At 42.7% G+C, this 19,649-nt stretch overlaps 1 protein-coding gene across 1 annotated transcript in view; it reads left to right on the top strand.

Annotated features, from left to right (window-relative positions):
• RAB22A (RAB22A, member RAS oncogene family) overlaps positions 1–17,404 on the top strand; it is a 46,604-nt gene extending 29,200 nt beyond the window's left edge. The window contains exons 3-7 of the mRNA XM_081096645.1: positions 125–206; positions 8,706–8,777; positions 8,865–8,971; positions 9,526–9,635; positions 14,610–17,404. Of these exons, the coding sequence (XP_080952771.1) occupies positions 125–206; positions 8,706–8,777; positions 8,865–8,971; positions 9,526–9,635; positions 14,610–14,707 (469 nt within the window). The 3' untranslated portion in view covers positions 14,708–17,404. The remainder of the gene's footprint in view (positions 1–124; positions 207–8,705; positions 8,778–8,864; positions 8,972–9,525; positions 9,636–14,609) is intronic.
• Positions 17,405–19,649: the final 2,245 nt, after the last annotated feature.

The following is a 19,649-nucleotide window of genomic DNA, read 5'->3' as shown; positions in this document are numbered from 1 at the left end:
GAACCACAATGAGAACAGAGTGTGGAGCAGGAGCCTGAGCGTTAAGTCTAAATGATGTTTCCGACTGGGGCTGGCAACATGCTTTAAATAATTATATTCTGATCATTTAGGTCTCTCTTTATAGGGCATCCTTTATGACCAAGACTGTCCAGTACCAAAATGAGCTACATAAATTCCTAATCTGGGATACAGCTGGACAAGAACGAGTAAGTACTCTTTAATTTACTATGTGTTTTTCTGAGGCCCAAATAAAGCTCCAACTAAACCATTGATGTCCCTGTCGTTTCACATTACCCACTCCTCTTCTGCGCGCCTGAGATACATTTATTCCTATTTGCATAGGACAGCCTTTTTCTTTTCAATTAGAACCACAAAGTCCAGTGATGGAGAAAGTGGTAATGGGTACTGAGGGCATTTTTATACTTTTTAGTGTCTTAAAGTAAATGCTGACTAACGGGCTTGATAAAATCCCGCTTAGAGCATTGTGTGTAATTTGGGGCTCTGTCCTCCCACAAAGATAGAAGAGAATTAGTGGTAGAAAGGGAGAGCTAAGCACATCTCATTTATAGCTGCCTTTTAAAAGCTAAAGAGGGAACTTTACAGCATATAAAGTTTGAGATTTAAGTGAAATGGATGAGCTAACACAGTGCTTTGCAATAGGTACTTAATAAATGCCTGATGATAAAATTGTCCAAGATGGTTATCTGCTTAAGGAAGAGCCTGAACCAGACGTGGGAACTGGGCTGAGGCATCACAGTGCAGAGTGGGGATGGGGTGAAGCCCACCCAAGTCATACAGGAGTGGGGAGGTGGGTGGGAGAACACACACCTGCCTGCTGCCTTATTTTACTCTGGGCCCTAAGTCTGATTTCCCTGTCGAGGGGTATCTGGCAGCCACCCCATTATTCAGCTGCTGTTTAATTTTGTTTTCAAACAGTACTATCAGATAGAACATCTGATGGATGCACAGTGCTATCTTAAGCTCTTAAAAGTGTACCAGAAGTAATCAGAAGAAATAGTCTGTCATCACGGTCTTCTCTAAGACAGCAGAGATACTGTGTGTGGTATAAAACCTGACAGAATCATCACAAACAAACAGAGGAAACAAAACAGCCTTACTGTTGTCCCGGACGCAGACACCATGCATCTGTGTCTGTTAGCTTGCTTCTGTTGGTTTTAATGCTGGATGTCATACCCTGTGTCGATTGCTCATCTGAGATCCAGCCCCTAGTCTCCATCTCCCATGCCTTGTACTCTGTATCTGCATGGAGTATTTGGGCCAGCTAGGCCTTTGCTAGCCATCACTCTTCCACCCTTCCCAAGCGTTGCTTCCACAGAGCCTTCCTTAACATATCTGTAGGCACAGCTGTGGTGTCTGTCCTATTAGCCAAAAACTCACGTGGCTCTTCAGGCTGATAACATATGTGCCCTTTCACTGAATCCCGAGTTTCAGTTTACCCCTCCCATATAGTTGATGATACAGCAACCCCCTCATCATAAAGGATCATGCTCTGGTACAGAGTTCACGAGGCTTTGAGTCCGTATGCACTGTGATGTGGAGCATCTCTTTTTTCTAACCACAAAAAAAGAGTTAATAGTGTTTATGCCTCCCTTGCTGCTGCCATAATAGCAGAATCCTATTAAGATGTTCTTTGTTTTTTTGTTTTTGTTAATCCTCACCTGAGGATATTTTCCCATTGATTTTTAGAGAGTGGAAGGGAGGGGGGAGGGAGGGAGGGAGGGAGGGAGGGAGGGAGGGAGAGAGAGAGAGAGAGAGAGAGAGAGAGAGAGAGAGATCAATGTGAGAGATACATTGATTAGTTGCCTCCCACACATGCCCTGACTGGAGTCTAGGATTGAACCTGCAATGCAGGTTCATGCCCTTGACCAGGAATCAAAGCTGTGATCCTTTGGTCCACGGCGACGATCCAACCACTGAGCCAGACTGGCCAGGGTTTAAATTTTGTGTTTTTTTTCCAGGGTTTAAGTTTTATAGTTAGCTGGTTTGCCTGCCTTTTCTTTCCCTCCTTCTCATTGATTCTGTACCAGGAATAGTTGCTCTGAGGTATAAGGCTGCCTCACCCCTACCTGAAGCTACATCTCTTAGCCAGGGGCTTGCCCAGGTAATATAAATGAGGCAGCAGGCAGAGGTCAAGAGAACTGGCTGGTAGGACCCAGACCCCATTGGAAGACCTGAGAGGAGATCCAGCCTGTGGTTGCCAAGCCACTGCATTTCAGAAAAGTTAAACATGTAACAGTGAATCACAAATGGTTTGAAGTACTGTGAGCTTCGTCCAGGACATATCTGTGAGCTTATTCTGATGGCAGTGTGTCCTGGGCAAGGCCTCCCAAGTCCCTGAATATGCCAGCCTTGGCCAGAGTTTCCATTTGCACCTCCTCCAACCAGTTACCCTCTAGGACCCAACCAATGTACCCTACAATTTCATACCCTCACACCCATGAACTATTGTTTCCTATACTTTGAATACCCACTCCCACCTTAACCTAGAAAACTCGCCTCTCATGTCACCTCAGGGGAGGGTGGATTTTCCTTCCTGTCCTGCTGTTCTCAGATAAGTACCCACAATGCCGTACACCTATGTTGCCCCAGCCTGAATCCAGAGGTCATCTTTGACTCCAACCTCCCCCTCACATTTGCTCCAGATCTCAAATCATTCACTTCTCTCCTCCACTGCCAGCACCATGCTCTCAGACACCTTTAGCTCTCAGCCAGGTGTTCCTCCCTGCTATCACTCTTTCCAGCCCCCACCACACTATATCATTTCTCACAGGACTCAGAGGAGTCTTTTGGAAGCATAAATCAGACCAGACCTATTATCTTCTTGCTTAATACCCTTCACTATCTTCCTGTAGCTCCCCTCCAATAGCCAACCTAGGACCAGTGGCCTACAAAGCCTGGCATGGCCTGCTCTACCTTCTCTCTTCGCCCATCCTCCTCTCACCCACTGAGTTGCTGCCCACTGGTCTCCATTCAGTTCCTCAGACTCTGCCCACCATGCCTTTACACACAGCGCGTCTTCTGCGGGAACTTCCTCTTTCCTCCACTGGGTGCCTCGCCAGCTTTCCTTACTAATCTTTTGGTTTCAAGTTAACTGTTATGCCCTCAGACCCCACAGCTAATAGGGCCCCAGTTCATTCTCCATCAGTGTCCTTGATTTATTCTCCTTAGGACCCTCATTCTAAGTTGTAAATAGATATCTGTCTAGTCACCTTTGGTGGCAGTCTCTCCCCCAGACTGTAAGCTTGGGAGAGCTGGGACCTGTGTCTCACTCACTCACTGCTATATTCCCACTGCTCGAACAGTGCCTGACCTAGAGCTGATGTGCAATACTGGTCACCAGTCATTAGATAAACTCTTCAGCACATCTCTGTAGTCTGAACAGTCTTTGATTGCCCTTATCCATGGCATTGTACCTGTTTCCTTACTTATCCTCTGTTTTCTGTAGTAATGAGATTCATTGTGGAACCAGAGTCATTGTAAAATAAAAACCCTTTTGGGTGAACCCTGTTTTGACCCTTACAACTGTCTATTAGTTTGATGGGCCAGTTGCAGTGGACTGCCGAGTGATTCATTAAGTCGGTGAAAGAGATTCTGGAGAACTTTACAGGTGTTGTGTAAAGCCAGTGATGGTCGGATCTTCTTAAATGAAGTGATGATGATACAGGTGCTTCAGAAGATAATGATTTGTATGTAGAAGGGTTGAGAGCCCTAAGGAAAACTGGTGGAATTCTCAAGTAGTTTTGTAAAAATTATCCTTTTTAAGTTGGACCAGGAGAGCCGAAATGAAATGGAAGCTGTCACCTTGCACCAGCAAGCAGTTTCATCAGAAGAACCAGTCAGCTTGGCTCATTCATTCAGCAAACTAGCTTCTGGGTGCAGTAATAAACCTGAGTTTTTTTTCAAATGTCAGATTAAATGACACTTGTTTTTATAACTTAAAATTTATTTTCTCAAGGCAGAGCCTGCCAGACCTTTTTGTCCCTATTTTCTGTCCTTAATGACTTCATTTTAGGTGACATTTTTTCAGTCATCCTTCACTAACAAGGATTCGTACAGTATTCTGGGGGCTGTGCACAAAGCACCACAAACACGTATCATAAATATGCCATAAGTGTCGCAACATTTCAAGTACTTGTTGCCTGTGATCATATAAAAGAAAGCTGCTTAACCAAAGTCTAGTAGACACTGCATCCAGTCTAAAGGTTTAAGCTCCTGAATCCTCACATGCTACTCGGATGACTCTTTCCGGAGGTGACACCAGGAAGGCTCATTTATTGTCACCGTAGTCATGGAAGGAACTGTTTTTGGGTTTCAAATCAGGAAAAAGTGCAGTAGCCTACTATCATCAGAGCTAAAGTCGACACTATGGCCTGTGGGCTAAGTCTTGCCAGCTGCTTGTTTCTGTAAATAAAGTTTTATTGAACACAGCCGCACACTTACTTGTTTACATATTGTCCTCGACTACTTTCATTCTTCAGTAGTACAGTTGAGAAGTTGTACCAAAGATCAAGTGAACCGCAAAGCCTGAAATATTTAATACCTGGCCCTTTCCAGAAAAAGTTTGCTGAACCCTTATCTGGAGCCAGATTTGGAGCAGAGATGTGCGGACATCCTTTGAGTCTCTATTTAAGCTGCCACCTTCCTTTATACAGAAGGACATGAAAGAGTTTCGATGTCAGTAATGGCGGAGTGGCTTGTAATGGAGTCACCCTCCCACAGACAACAGTTCTCTGGAAACTGGACAACACATTAAACAGCATCTATCAGAAGGTACTACCAGATGCAGCCAGAGACTCCACTGGGGGAAAGCCACATTTTTACAGTTTTTCCCAGGAGGGCACTCCCAGTCCATGTGGGACAGGGTAGCTAGGACTCGAGTAGAAAGCCTATTTAGCTTGTGGCTTCTGAGGACAGGCTTTAGGGCTGCTAGAGCAACCAAGGAAAGAAGAGGCAAGTCCCAGAAAAGGGGGACCAACAAGGAGGGAAGCCCTAGAATCTGCTTATAAATTCCCATCAAGGCTTTGCCAGCCCCCCAGTTGTGAATGCAGGGGGAGGACACTGAGGCCCCCAGCAGAAGGCACAGCTAGAGAGGCAACAAGACTGAGCAGAGATGGGGCTGCTGCTCGTCTGTCGCAGGAAACATCGAGTTTGGAGTTTGAGGCCAATCCTGCCGTGTTGGAGGGATTAGTAAACACCTTGGGCTTCCATTGAAACCTCAGAAGGATCAGGCCTCAGGAGCAGACACCATGTCCAAGGACTAAAGACAGACCCAGGCAGACTTACCCTAACCACCGGCAAAACCAATCTCACGATGAGTAGTCAGCAATTTCACACTCCTCGGAGAAGGTAAAGATAGTTTAAGTTGTTCAAAGATTTAAGGAAAAGTAGTCTTATCTACTTTGTACAGATGGGGAAGCTTGCACAGAATGAAAACTAATAACCATATGGAAATGGTAAAACTGAAAACTGTAACATCGAAATGAAAAATCTGCTGGATGGGTGACAAAAATGAGCCAATCAGAAGAACAGGGGAAGAGTGGGAAAATAATGAGCATAATCTCGGTACCATAGGGACAAATCCACACAGTCTAACATTTGTGTAACTGAGACCCCGGAGTGGGGAGCGGGGACAGAAGAAAAGGGATATTTCAAGAAATAATGATTGAAAATTTCCCAAATCTGGTGAAACATATCAACTCACAAATCCAAGCAGTTCAGCATACCCATTAGTACAAAGAAAACTACCTTAAGGTGCATCATAGTCAAACTGCTGAAAACCAGAGTTAAAGAGGAAAAGCTTGTGAAAGCAGGCAGAGATAATAAACACGTTATGTACAGGGGGACAGTATGAATGATGGCTAACGTCCCACACAAACAGGCTGGAAGACCATAGAACAGCATCTCTAAAGTGCTGAAAGCAAAAAAGTCACCCTGCCAAATTATCTTTCAAATATGGAGTCAAAGTAATGACAGTTTTAGAAAAGTAAATGCTGGGAGGATGCAGCAGCAGCCCCAGAAGGGTTTCCGGCTGACGGGTGACACAAAGTGGTAACTCGGACCCATAGAAAGCAATATATAAAAATCCCTTTTCTCAGCTGATTTAAAGGCTACTGGCTATTTACTGCAAAAATTACAGCATTGGATTGTATAGTTTGTAGTGTATGTAGATTGAAAGTACTAGTATTTTACAACAGCACATACGACAGTGGGATAAAAAGAATGAGACTTTTGCAAGGTTCTGGTATTGTACATGGGGTAGTACATTTTTAAACTCTAAGTCAACTGTGGGGGTGTGGGGGGAATGTATATTGTAGTTATGCAAGCATACCACATAAAAAGTAATACAAGAGGTATAGATAAAAAGCCAATGGACAGATTATTAAAATTAAATACTAAAAATATTCAGTTAATGCAAAAGAGGGAGGTAAAGAATAGGATTTTTGAAATGGAACAAATATAAAACAAAAAGCAAAATGGTGACATAATATCAGTAAGACCAAATATATCAGTAAGTACATTAAATGTAAAGGAACTGAGCGTTTCACTTAAAAGGCAGAGTTTAGCAGCGTGGGTCAAAAAGCAGGATCAGCTATGTGCTGGCTGGCAGAGGACTGCCTTAAATACAAACAGAGATAGCTTGAAAATAAAAGAATGGAAAAGGATAGTCTATGCCCGTTAAAAGCAAAAGGAAACCATTGTGCTTATATCAATATCAATGGCGTAGATTTGAAGACAAGGGTTATTGTCAAGGTTAAAGAGCATCAGGGAACTTTCTGTGTTGGTAGAAATGTTTACTATCTTGGTGGGATGTTTACGTGGGTGCATCCACATATGTCATTTTATCAAAACTTAAGATCTTTTATCAAACCTAAGATCTTTGTACTTTTCTATATGAATTTTACCTTCCAAATTTGAAGGTAAAAGCAACAACAGCCTTGTAAAGATGTTGCGGTGTGGTACATCAGAAATGAAAGCTAATGCCATCCCTTTGTCTCGCCTGTACATTCCTGCTCCCCTCATGCTCTCCTTGGAAGTCAGCCCATCTTCCCCACCCAGGAATGCAGTTCCCTCTATGTAGTACTTTCTTGCTCCTAACCTGCATTTTTTGTGGGGGTTTTTTCTCTGTAAAACAACATATTTTATTAGGAGTTATCAGGCTTCCATCCAGAAGAAGGGGTTTTTCTCACAGAGACCAGTGAAACTTCCTATGACACTGAGGTTGGGGTCTGGCTTTAGTTTGATATCACCCCATACTTAACAGTTCTTACTTGTGTTTTCACCAATTCTGGCTTTTCTACAATGTGCAAGCGCTAGGCCCCAGAGAGAAAACCATGTAAACAGACAGGCTACCTTCCCTCATGGAGTTTACAGTCAAAATTTCGCTTTCTTTTGTAAAACTCAAATGAACATGGAAGTTTAAAAGCCAGAGATCAAGCTCATTAGGTGAGAAGTTGCAGACTGTATGTGAGCTGTGCAGCAGATGTTAAGCTCTGCGGACAGTTCTTACCTGAGGTGGGCTAGCCACCAGGGCAGAGAGTAAGGTGGGAGGACAGTGGGAGCCCGTTCTATGTCGGATCCGGTTTCAAACTTGAGGTGTAAGACAAAGATCAATTACAGGTAAAATCTTCTCTTTAAATTTTGGCATCACAGTCGCTGAGTGAGGTGCTCAAACCAGCACATCCACATGGCCAGAGAGCCCAGGTGACTGGGCAGAGAGCAACAGCATAATGTCTCACACTGGTTGAGAGACATGGCCAGCTACTCAGCCTAGCCCTTTAAATTGTTCTTCTGCTCCTCTTTCCTTCCCTTCCCTGTCATTCCTCCTTCCTTCCCTTCTCTGTCATTTCTGTCCCCCTTCCCTTCCCTTCCCTTCCCTTCCCTTCCCTTCCCTTTTCCCTTCCCTTCCCTTCCCTTCCCTTTTCCCTTCCCTTCCCTTTTCCCTTCCCTTCCCTTCCCTTCCCTTCTCCCTTCCCTTCCCTTCTCCCTTCCCTTCCCTTCCCTTCCCTTCCCTTCCCTTCCCTTCCCTTCTTTCCTTGCCTGTTATTTCTCTCCCCGCCTTCCTTTCCTTTCCTGTTGTATGCAGGATGAGAGAGCTGGTGATGAGTGGAAGGAAGCTGTGTATACAGAGTTAATTTCATGTAAATGAAATTAGATACTTACCACATTTGGGAATTGCCACCTGCATGGAATTAGGCAGAAATGGAGTTACAGACTCATCCCAGTATGGAGGGTCGACGTGTCCTCATTTCTGGGGTACCATCAGCATTCATATGACAGGGTCTTCTTCATGACACCCCAGTGCAGCCGCTTCTCTGGAGAGCTATTTGCAGCATGATTTTTATCTCCTTGATCGTTTGAGGAGCCGAAGTTTAAAGGACTATTGAATAAGTGAATTTGGGAACTATAACATTGAGTTCAATTAAAAAGCCTTTTTAGCTGAAACAATTGTTTATAGCACTATATTTAATTCCTATAAAACTGTATTCTAAACTATCTTCTGAGAGACATTTCAGTGTTACATTAGAGTTGTTGCCTTTGGTAATCACTGCCTCATTTGCTTTAAAGCATCATATCATCTTGGGCTTAGAAGAAAGATTACCTTTTGTGTAGGGATAATGGGTTTAAGAGTCTAGTAAAAAACATTAACCAGTTTTCCCAATTTTGTTGTTTCTTTTTCTCTGCAGTTCCGTGCCTTAGCGCCCATGTACTATCGAGGGTCGGCTGCAGCTATAATTGTTTATGATATCACAAAAGAAGTAAGACCTGTATTGTGTTTTCCAGACTGCTTTGAAAACCCTCTTGGTTGCTTAGCTCTCCAGTTGCTTTCCCCTTGTGTGTTACAGGAGACCTTTTCAACATTAAAGAATTGGGTAAAGGAGCTTCGACAACACGGTCCACCTAATATTGTAGTTGCCATTGCAGGAAATAAGTGTGATCTTATCGATGGAAGGTAAGTTATTAGAACAGGAGATTACAATGCTGATCATGTGTTCCTTTTCTTACCGAGCAATATCCAGTTCAAGAATCTTGCTTTTACTTTATCTCTGGCATTGAAAAATCCCTTTTTGTTGTGTGGCTGGACTCCTCAAGTTTCAAAGTAAAATTAAGAGTTCAGGCATTTGGAGCCAATTAGGTTATGTATGTAGACAGGTATGTAATTTATTTAATGTTGGTTGCATCAGGCTTGACATGATCTGAGCTTAGCTCCCATGAAATAGTATACTGGAACAGGGAAAGCAGGTTTTCAGGAAAGCACATTTGTTAGAAGTTTCTGTGGACCACTTCTATAATTCCCAACGCAGGGGCATTACTTTGGCGGGCGGGGCCATTCTCTGATCATTCCACTGCATGCATTGCTAGCAGTACATTTTTGTTTTGTTTAACCATAGACACGAGCCATTCGTGGCATCCTTTGTCATCATCAGTCTGCTGAATTACTGGGTAGGTGGGATAACATGAAGCACTGATGGGTCACATTTCTGATTTGCAATCGTTGCCTTTCAGAGAAGTCATGGAGAGAGATGCTAAGGATTACGCCGACTCCATCCATGCGATTTTTGTAGAGACCAGTGCAAAAAATGCGATAAACATCAATGAACTCTTTATAGAAATTAGTGAGTATCTCTGTGCCGTACGGCTTTTTCCTGTGCAGGGCAACTGAAAAACAGAATTGTCTTTCTGGGTGGAATTCCTTCTTCGTTTCTAGTATGGTTCTCAGTGGAATGAGAGTTGAGAGGGTAAGAGTGACAGCGGTTTTCATGTCATGTAATTGCTGGAGAGCTGCTGCCTGACGACTGACCCTTCTATTAAGATCGTTGCTACTAATAAATTATGCACAGGGCCTGGAGGGCCTGGAAACTTGCCTCTCCCTCTTTCGCTCTTTGTATGTCCCAGTGAGTCGTCTAAAGTCATTGAGAATGAATAAAATAAATAAGGGGAAGGGAAATGCATGTAGAATTCCACTGTAAGGAAACCCTCAGAAATTACTACTAGGCGAGTAAAAGGTAAGACCTGTCTCCCTTTCCCTCCCCCTATCTAGTGTTAATATGATGACACTAGATGGAGAGGCTGCTGCATACCTTTGGGACCCTCTACAGATTGTGTCTATGTTTATTCATTTCATTCAAGTTCATCAAAATGTTTATTGAGAACTGTTCCAGGCTCAGGGGAGACAGTGGAGAATGAGACAGGCACGGCCCCTGTGCTGCTGGAGCGTAGGCTGCCCTGCAGGGACAGACAGTGAGCACAGCAATAGTGAGATCCTCTCAGACGATAAGCATGGATGGCAAGACAGTAATACAGGATGAAGTGAAAGAGTGCCTGCAGGTGGTCAGGGAAAGGCCCTTCCTGAGCAGGTGATGTTGGAGCTGAGATGTGACAGAGCAGCCCGTGCCAGGACCTGAATTCACGTTAACTGAGCATGTCAGACTCCAGCTGGAGAGCAGGGGACAGCCGTCAGGCATCATGAGCTTACTCATTACGATCCATTGTCTGGTGAGATACGAGATTGCTGAAGCTGGAAGGCGCTCAGTGCCCACCAGGACCCACCAGTGACGGCCCACTAGTGGAGTTGGCCCAGGGCAAGTGCTGGGACTCGGGTGGCAGAAAGCCTCACAGCTTGTGGTGAGGGCCCAACTCCCAACAGTGTGGCCACACTAGAATGTAAGCCTCTGGTCGCCCAATTGCTTGGGTTGCTTTTTTTTTATTTTTATTTTTTGATGTTTTTAGTTCAGAGAACTAGAGATCTGAATTTTATGTAACATGTTTCACTGCTGAGATTTGGCCACTAACTCAAATATTTGTAGAGTACTGTACAGACCTACCAACCCCATCTATGGCAGAGAACGCCTGTGGGCTGCTGGTTTGCAACCTTTAGTCCAGTCCCTTCATGTCAACATTAAAAAGTCATGACGTGCCCTGGACGGTTGGTTCAGTGGTTAGAGCGTCAGCCCACGGACCAAAGGGTCTCAGGTTCAATTCCCAGTCAAGGGCATGTACCTCAGTTGCAGGTTTGATCCCCAGCCTCGGTGGGGGCGAGTCGGGGAGGTAACCAGTCATTGTGTCTCTCTTGCATCAATGTTTCTGTCTCTCCCTCTTCCACTCTGAAGACCAATGGAAAAATTTCCTCAGGTGAGAATTAAAAAAAAAAGTAATGATGATTATTGTCTTCCTGGATTGTAAATAGCAGGTACCCAAAGGCATTCTTAAAAGACAACTGGAGGCCAGTCAGAAATTTTTCACAATTCAGGCTAAAAAATCTTAAGTATGGTGTCAAATGTGTATTGAAATTATTACTTTTTCTAAAATTATTTTTTGGTAATCCTCACCCAAGGATATTTTTTTCCATTGATTTTTAGAGAGAGTAGAAGGCAGGGAGGGAGGGAGAGAGAGAGAAATGTCAATATGAGAGAGACACATCGATTGATTGTCTCCTGCACACATCCCGACTGGGGCCGGGAATCGAACCCGAGACCCTTCAGTGCAAGGGCCAATGCTCTAACCATTGAGTCACACTGGGTAGGGCTGAAATTATTACTATTTTTAAGTATTCTTTACTCTTAACAGTATTTGAAACAGGAAGGCAGTGAATTATACCAACAATGAAAATCCTTAAATAAAAACAAGCACGTACATACTCATCTTAACTATGAAAAATAAAAAATATATGTTCACAAAGATTAGAAAAACTGAGTCAGATGTAAAATGAGGTTAATGCTTACTGGGTGTTACAAAGTTGTGTTAGCACAGTAGCTGGCATACTTGCTTCTTCCTGAAGTGTAAGTGCTCACATCAGATGTACAGCACTCAAGGAATTTTCACAAGCAAAGTATACTCCTGTCATCTGCACCCAGAGCTAGACCCAGGGGCACCTCCCAAAGGGAACCATCGTCCTGACTACTGACTCTTCAGATCTGTTTTGCCTGTTTTCATACTTTATGTTTTTTGAAACATACTGTATTTACTCTTGTGTCTGACTTCCTTATCTCTTTTAGGTTCATACACTTTTAGGTTCATCTGTATCATTGCATGATCCATTCTTGTTTCCGTGGTGCATCTGTCAGCCTCAGAGTCAGAGCAGGAGGATGCCCACGGTGGTTATCCATCCTGTTGATAGGCATCTGAGTGGTTGTTTCCAATGTAGAACTATTACAAATGGTACCGCTGTGAGTATTCTGCTTCCTGTCCTGTATATACACAATAGGCACACATTTTGATAGGTGTATTTTATACCAGGAGAAGAGTAACAGTCCTGGGTATGCATGTGTTCAGTATGCATGCATACCTTGCTGACCTTACACCAGGGGAATGGGAGTACTCTTCATTCCCGGTGGGCAGGTAGTGATTTGCATTTCTATGACAGTTAATGAAGTTGAGCACCTTTCCAGGTATTTATTTACGTTTACATACTCTCAGGATGTCCTCCTTTGTGAAGTTCTGTGTTTTTCTGTTCAGTTGCCTGCCTTTTCCTGAGTGTTCATTGATCATACTGGTGGTCATGTGTGTTGGATAAATCTTCTGCTCTGTCCATGGCTTGACTTCCATGTCTGAATCCACTCCTTTGATAAACTGGAGTTTTAACCTTAGTAGAATCCCATTGGCCCTTGTTTTCCTTTATGGTTGACACTTTCTGGCTCTGGTATGAGAAGTCACTGCCTGTTCCCAGGTTAGGAAGATGTTCTCCTCTGCCTCCTTCTAAATGTGCTTCAGAGATGACTGTTATCCCAGCTGTACTTCCAGGACCTATTTAGTGAGAAATGTGTGATGGCCAGAAACTTTAGTAAAGGTTTTGAACTAATTCACAGTTTATTCACAACAGCATGTACAGGCATTTGAAAAGTAGAGGTAGGACATACTGGGGAATACCTTCCAGTCATGTGGACACATGCTGGGTACTACCCACCTGATTTGAAGGCTGCTCGACGTGCTGGAGGCTCCAGGCATGCAACCAAGGACCCAGGAGCTGGCAGATTCCATCTCAATCTGTCCATGCCCAGAATGCACGCACCCAGTTCATCTCATGTCTTCAGAATACTTCAGTGCCTGGAACTGTGCTAATGACCCTGGAAACAAAGATGGACAAACAGGATTTCCCCTTAGAAGGGCTGAGGATCCAATTTGAGGGAGCTCTTTGCATAAACAAATATATGACAGCGTGCCTCCAAAGTCCTGATGGATTCCAGTGCCTAAGATGTTGGAGAGTTAGGAAGTGGGAGGCGTCAAGAAAGCCTTGTATATTGCCGAAACCGGTTTGGCTCAGTGGTTAGAGCGTCGGCCTGCGGACTCAAGGGTCCCAGGTTCGATTCCAGTCAAGGGCAAGTAACTTGGTTGCGGGCACATCCCTGGTGGGAGATGTGCAGGAAGCAGCAGATCGATGTTTCTCTCTCATCGATGTTTCTAACTCTCTATCTCTCTCCCTTCCTCTCTGTGAAAAATCAATAAAATATATTTTAAAAAAAAAAGAAAGAAAAAAAAAAAGAAAGCCTTGTATAGAAGCAGCCCTGAAGTTATCAGTGGGGTGGGTAGATGGATGGGTGATACCAGGTTTCCCTCAAAATCGACATTATGCTTCATGGAGCAGTAAAGTGAAACCTGTTCATTCTCATACATGATTGGTAGCAGAACAAAGTGGCACAGCCTCTTCAGAGAACAATTTGGCAGCATCTGTCACAATTTAAATTGCACGTCCTTTCTGCATCTGGGCTAGACAGACACTGGGCTACAGGGGCTATATCGAGGTCAACACCCAGAAGTAGAATAGCGTGACCTGGCTCTTCAACTCTGTTAGTTTATCCAACACATGCACTCAGGTTCATAAAGATATTCTTGCATCGTTGTTAGTACAATCAGAATATTGTAAACAAACTAAATATCTGTCAACAAGGGAGCGCTTTAATTACAGTACATCCATAATACACTGAAGTGTCACAGAGCTATCACCTAGCAGCTGTGATAGGTGGCAGCTCTCCAGGCACTGTGCTGGGACCGTCCCAGGGTACACCGTGAAGACAGTGAGGTGGAGAGCCGTGCACTCTGGTTGCTCCTGTCCCAGTTTAGGAATGGGCACAGGTTAAGGTGTGCGTGTTGTGTATGTCTGTCCACACCTATTCCTGGACAGAGGGATGGATCTGTTCTGATTAATTTTTTATATCACGTGCATGCGTTACCTACTCAAAACAAGATGTTATTAACAGGTAATTTTTTTATTTTTATTTAAGAAAGTGTTACTAAATGCCACGTGCTATCTTTGCTTGGACCCTGAAACAAAACAGAACATCAATGGAAAACTGCTGGCATCTGAAAAAAGTGGAGTTCAGCTACTAGTGATATGCTCATGTTGAATTTTTCATTTCAACAGATGTCTTGTAGCAGTGTAAGATAGTAACATTAGGGGACACTGGGTGAGGAGTATCAAGAACTCTATATTATCTTTGCAACTTTTCTGTAAATCTAAAATCATTACAAAATTAAAAATTTATTAAACTTTTTTTAATGAAACCTGTCAAGTTATATCTACAAAATTGTGTCTGAGAATGAGCAGATTTAGAAAGTTAAGGTTCATTCCCTTCCCTCCTGTCCTCTTGGTTTAGGTCGAAGAATTCCATCCACCGACACCAACCCGCCGTGTGGCGGGAAGGGCTTCAAACTCCGGAGACAGCCTTCAGAGCCCAGGCGAAGCTGCTGCTGACTGAGCCTCAGTCTCAGACTCAGTGATGAAGTAGGTGGTCCTGAAAGCTAACAGGAGGGCTGGGGGCCCTGCTGCCAGACTGAGCCTCGCTGGTCTGGGGTCTGCTTCATGCAAAAAAGAGTCGCAGAAATTGACCAGTCTGTTTCCTCTTTGAAGACTGTAGCAGTGCGGTTTCAGTCTTCGGACTTGTGTTATGTAAAGACTCTGGGGGACAAAGGGACTCCATCACTGGCTTTTGACCTTGTTGAAAAGGAACATGTAATTGTATGGATCGTAGGATCCAATTGTTGAGTCGTTTTGTAATCAAGATTTTATGTAACATTTGTAAAGGGAAATGAGCACTTTCATCATTCTTGAGGAAAAGAAGACCTCGTGGAGATTATAATTTCCTTGGTTTCACATTACCACTGTTCTAGGGAGTTGTATAATTTAAAATGTGGTAGCATCGTTAAGTGGAGGGATGGCGATTATTATCTGAAGGTAAAATGGGTTCTTTATCGGACTGATGGAAATGATTGCATCCATCTCCAGAGCATTTTCCATTGCATACATTAGCCCAGGACACATACAGTAAATTCACAACAACAACAATAGCCTGCAGCTCAGCCTCCGTTTGCATTCTGACCCTGTCCTGTATGTGTCACCAAACTCATTATTGGCTCCTGTAATAAGCTCTAAGGATCAGGGTAGTGGTGGTGGAGAAGCTGACTGGAGTAAATCAAATTGCATATGTTTAAACTGACTCACTGGTTTTAAAAGGAAGAAAAAGAAAGTAGTGTAAATACTGTCAATTTTTTATTTAACCCAAATATTTTGGTGGGGGAAACAATTATCTGTTGCTTAGCCTATGTAAAGTTGTAGTCCATATTTATGAGACCATTGCTTAAAAAGTATAAATTATGTAAATATGGTAATAAATTCTGTGTTTCATTCCATTTAATCTTGCCCCATCTTGCATGTGCCAACCCTATTTTCAGCCTGTCCACAGGAGACTCTTCAAAGCACATTTATGTTGTGCAAAAGCATAGAGCCTTAGCTTATAAGTCTTCAAAGATTCCCCTGCCTTCCTTTCCTTCCATCCCCCTTCGGAAGCCCATCTGGAAATCATAACGTAGACATACGCCGCTTGGACAGGCCTGACTAGCCCTTTCTAGCCCTGGGGTAAAAAAAGCTCCAAGCTCAGGTCATTTACCTGGTCTTGGTAATAAGTTTCCTTTCACTTTTATCATCGACCTCAGACCAACTGTTTGAAGAGAGCTTTCCTTGTTAACAATTTAGCTTATCTTTCCGGTTCCCTTTTCCCCCCTGCCTCTGTTAGTGGTTAACACTCTTTTCCCTCAGGGAGCCTAATGAGGTTTTTAATATAATCTAAAAATAAAGCACTGAAGTGAAGTTGGTGAAAATTTGTCCCTGGTCTAATTTGGCACCCTTCCAACTTGAGTATTGTAAGGGAAGGAAATTTACAAGATTATATAGGAAATGAAACAGCTTGAATTTCAAACTAAATTGTGTTTTCAGAGCTCTCCTTAAACTGAACAGTCAAAACTTTTAAAAATAATTGTTATTTCTTTGTGCACCCCACTTGATATGGGTAGATTTTAATGAGAAAATTATAACTCAAATGAAGTACAAAACGATTCCCTTCTCCCTGGTGAATATCTCAAGCATTTGAAATTGCTTGTTTTTTATTAAAATCCGATAGAAGGAATGTAGTTAGTGAAAATTCTAACATCGTTTTGTTTAAAATACATGTAGACTCTATAGGTGCCCCCCCACCCCGCCCCAGCATCTTGCTTTCAGAGAAAACAAATAATTGTAAAGACGGCTCTTTGCGCCTGAAGGTGGCTTCACTTTATTTCCTATACTGGTACATCCAGGTGGACGGGGGTACTTGGCCACTGCCCTGGTCCATCCCTAGCATTCCCACTCTGGGCCTCTGTCTCCACGACAACAAAATAAAAACAAAGGTTGCTTGACTTCTTCCCGAAGAGGCAATGCTTGTGTGGCCCCTTCTTTCCTATTTTACCAAAAGATGGTGCAAATCTGTGACCTTCACAATATTGCCACCAAACCTGTCAGTGTTTACGATTTCATGGTGTCTGAGTGCACAGGGAAAAACAAAGTGCTCGCTTGCTTCACCTTACTGGTGCAGTGAGTAAATGCCTCTGATCCTGTTTTGACCTTGACTGTCTTCAGCCCCAAACGGGTCCATCCTGGTAGCCCTGCAGCGGTTCTCTGCCATTTCTCAGACACCTTCCAGCATGTAGAGAGGGATTCTCTTTGACTGTAGCCACATATTTTATGCACAGAATGAATGGCGTATGGCATGTGCAGCACTAGCCGCTATTCTTCACGCGTTTCTGGGCCTCTCCTCCCCTCATTTCCATCAGTCATCTCAGAAATTGACATGGCACCATTCTTGTGCAATATCTTTTTAATCCTTAACAACAGCAACAGATTGCTCTCTCAGATCCACAATTCACACACAATGAAACGGAGAAAAGGGTTTTCATTTATTTTGTTTGCTTATGAAATGCAAAGATGAATATTAAAGTCAGAAGCAGTGTTTCATTTTGAACACACTTTGGATGTTAACCTGACTGAGCAATGATCTGATACACATTTCATACATTCTTTGTTCTTATTTCTTAAGAGAAAAGGCCAAATTTCAAAGGAATTGAGGTCTAATCCACCCATAAAAATCTTTTGGTTCCCTTATGACACAGGGCATTTTTTTAAAAAACTTTAGGGACTGAAAAGAGAAAAATCATTAATTAGCTGCAAGTGTATATTGATTCCTCTCAGAGAAATTGAAATAAGCTCTTTGCAGGTGTCTAATCCTAGTCACCATTGGTCTCCAGAAGTCTCCTTCCACATAAGTGTTTTTCTGATCCTCTGATAACTAATTAACTATCATTTGGTGATTAAAAGAACAAAGTAAGAGTATGATCAAGTGCCCTTCATTTCAATTTCTCTTTAAGAAGTGATTGGGGAGAAGTACCTGGATACAGGCCCTTCAGTTTCCAAATGAACCCTCCATCACCTGCTTCTCAGCCACAGGCAGGATAAGTCCACACATAGCAACAGGAAGATTTAGTTCCTTTAGAATAACATACTTCTGTGCTGCCCATGTATGATTATGTTTGAAGTGCCTGCCTCCCCCAATTTGAAAGGGTCAAGTCTTTTGCCTGAGAAGCTTGATCTCTTCTAAGTGGGCTGGGGTCCTCCTTGAGGTCATCAATTATCATTATTTTCAAATGTATAAAGAAAATCACATTTAATTTCTCTGCTTCTCTTTAAGTCTTATATTCTTTCCGGTCCCCAAGAAGGAAAACAGGTTCCAGGAGGCCTTCTGAATTGAACGGAAGCTACCGGAATGAAAACGCCCATTAGAGAACCATTCCCTGGCTCCCCTGGGGACATGGAGCCGGAAGGCCTGCCCTTCTCGGGCTGCGTCAGCAAGGGCAGGTCTGATGCAGATGGCGAGGCACTAATTGGCAGGTCAGCCTCAGAGCTTGAAAAGGTGTTTCTTCATGGTCATGGGCATCTGTAATAGTCTGAGAATGAATGGCAAAAGAGGTTGTATTAATTCTTATAAGCATTTTTCACTCGTTTTAAAACTGAAAACATGATCCACGGCCCCTTGGTGTGTAAGATAGAGGCACAGAGTATATTACGTGCACAACAGATGTGTTTGCAGGAACCGGCATAGGTAATGAGAGAATCCTTTCTTTCTGGGGGAATGTTGCTGGAAGTCCCTTAACTCTGATCTACTTTAGAACATTGGGTGGAAATGACAACACCCAGACTCAGGCTGTCTTCCCTCTCCAAACTCACTTGGCTGTAAATATTCCTCCTAACCCTCTAGTAAAAACTAAAAGACAATGATGAGCCAGATAGTGTAGCCCTGTCAACAATCTTTGTTATTTACATTTGTCTTAGAAGGACTAGCAGCATGTCTTCTGTTAATTAGTCACTCCAAGAGGTGGTCTACCTCTTGACAGTTCATATTTTTTAAAGGAAGAAGTGGAGTGTACCTTTAAGGATCAAGTTGTTACTGCATACCTGACTTCAATTAGCATGTTCCATCAACAATTTTAAAATGATGCAAGGTAAGGTATAGGAGAAAAATAAATAGTCTAAGCAATGATTTTTCCAGGAGATAGACCTTATACTGTGTAGTTTTAGAAGAGGGAGGTGGGTGGGATTCAGCCCCGAACTGAAAGAAACAGCCTTTGCCAATTTCTCTTGACAGCAGAGTTACTGGTCTTGACTTCCAGTAATAGAAATCCAGGCAATTTGATTATCTGATTTGCAAGAAACATTAATGGAATGCTGGGGCATTTGTCCTGTTCTTTGTGCAAATGAAATTCTAAAAGAATATTAGGAGGGTGTTAAATTTCTCAGTAGCCTCTACTTTTTCAATCCAAGAGAATGATAAGTGAGAGATCTGTGGTGATGAAGTTTCATTAGACATAATGAAGAAAGTGAAAAAATAGAACCAAGAATGTCTATATTTCTCAGTTTGTCCTTCAGAATTCTTTTCTTAGCATATAGGAAGATGATTTACTTCCCAAATCAAGAAGGGCTTCTACTAGCATAGATCAACTTTAATTTGAGGGTCTGTACCATCAGGAATAACTAATATCTATGTTCTTTCTTTATAGAGTATAATCAATTAGAGATATGCTAGAATATTTGGGTCTTCCAAACAAAAGGATTCAGAAGTTTAATGAAAAGAAAAACCTTTCATCTTTTCCTTTGATTACATTGAACATTTTAGATAGTAATATTAGAATGTGTCATTAGTAGATACTGAATTAAAATCATAGAGCCTTAAATTTAACAAGAAAATGTTTTCATTTATTGCCAGTTCATTTTCGGATCTGCATGGTGCCCAGTGCCTCATCAAAATGCTTCATAATTGAAACAAACAAAATTC

Source organism: Myotis nattereri, assembly GCF_964212035.1.
Source record: "Myotis nattereri genome assembly, chromosome: 8".
Classification (NCBI taxonomy): Eukaryota; Metazoa; Chordata; class Mammalia; order Chiroptera; family Vespertilionidae; genus Myotis; species Myotis nattereri.
This window is presented reverse-complemented; position numbering and strand designations above follow the sequence as displayed.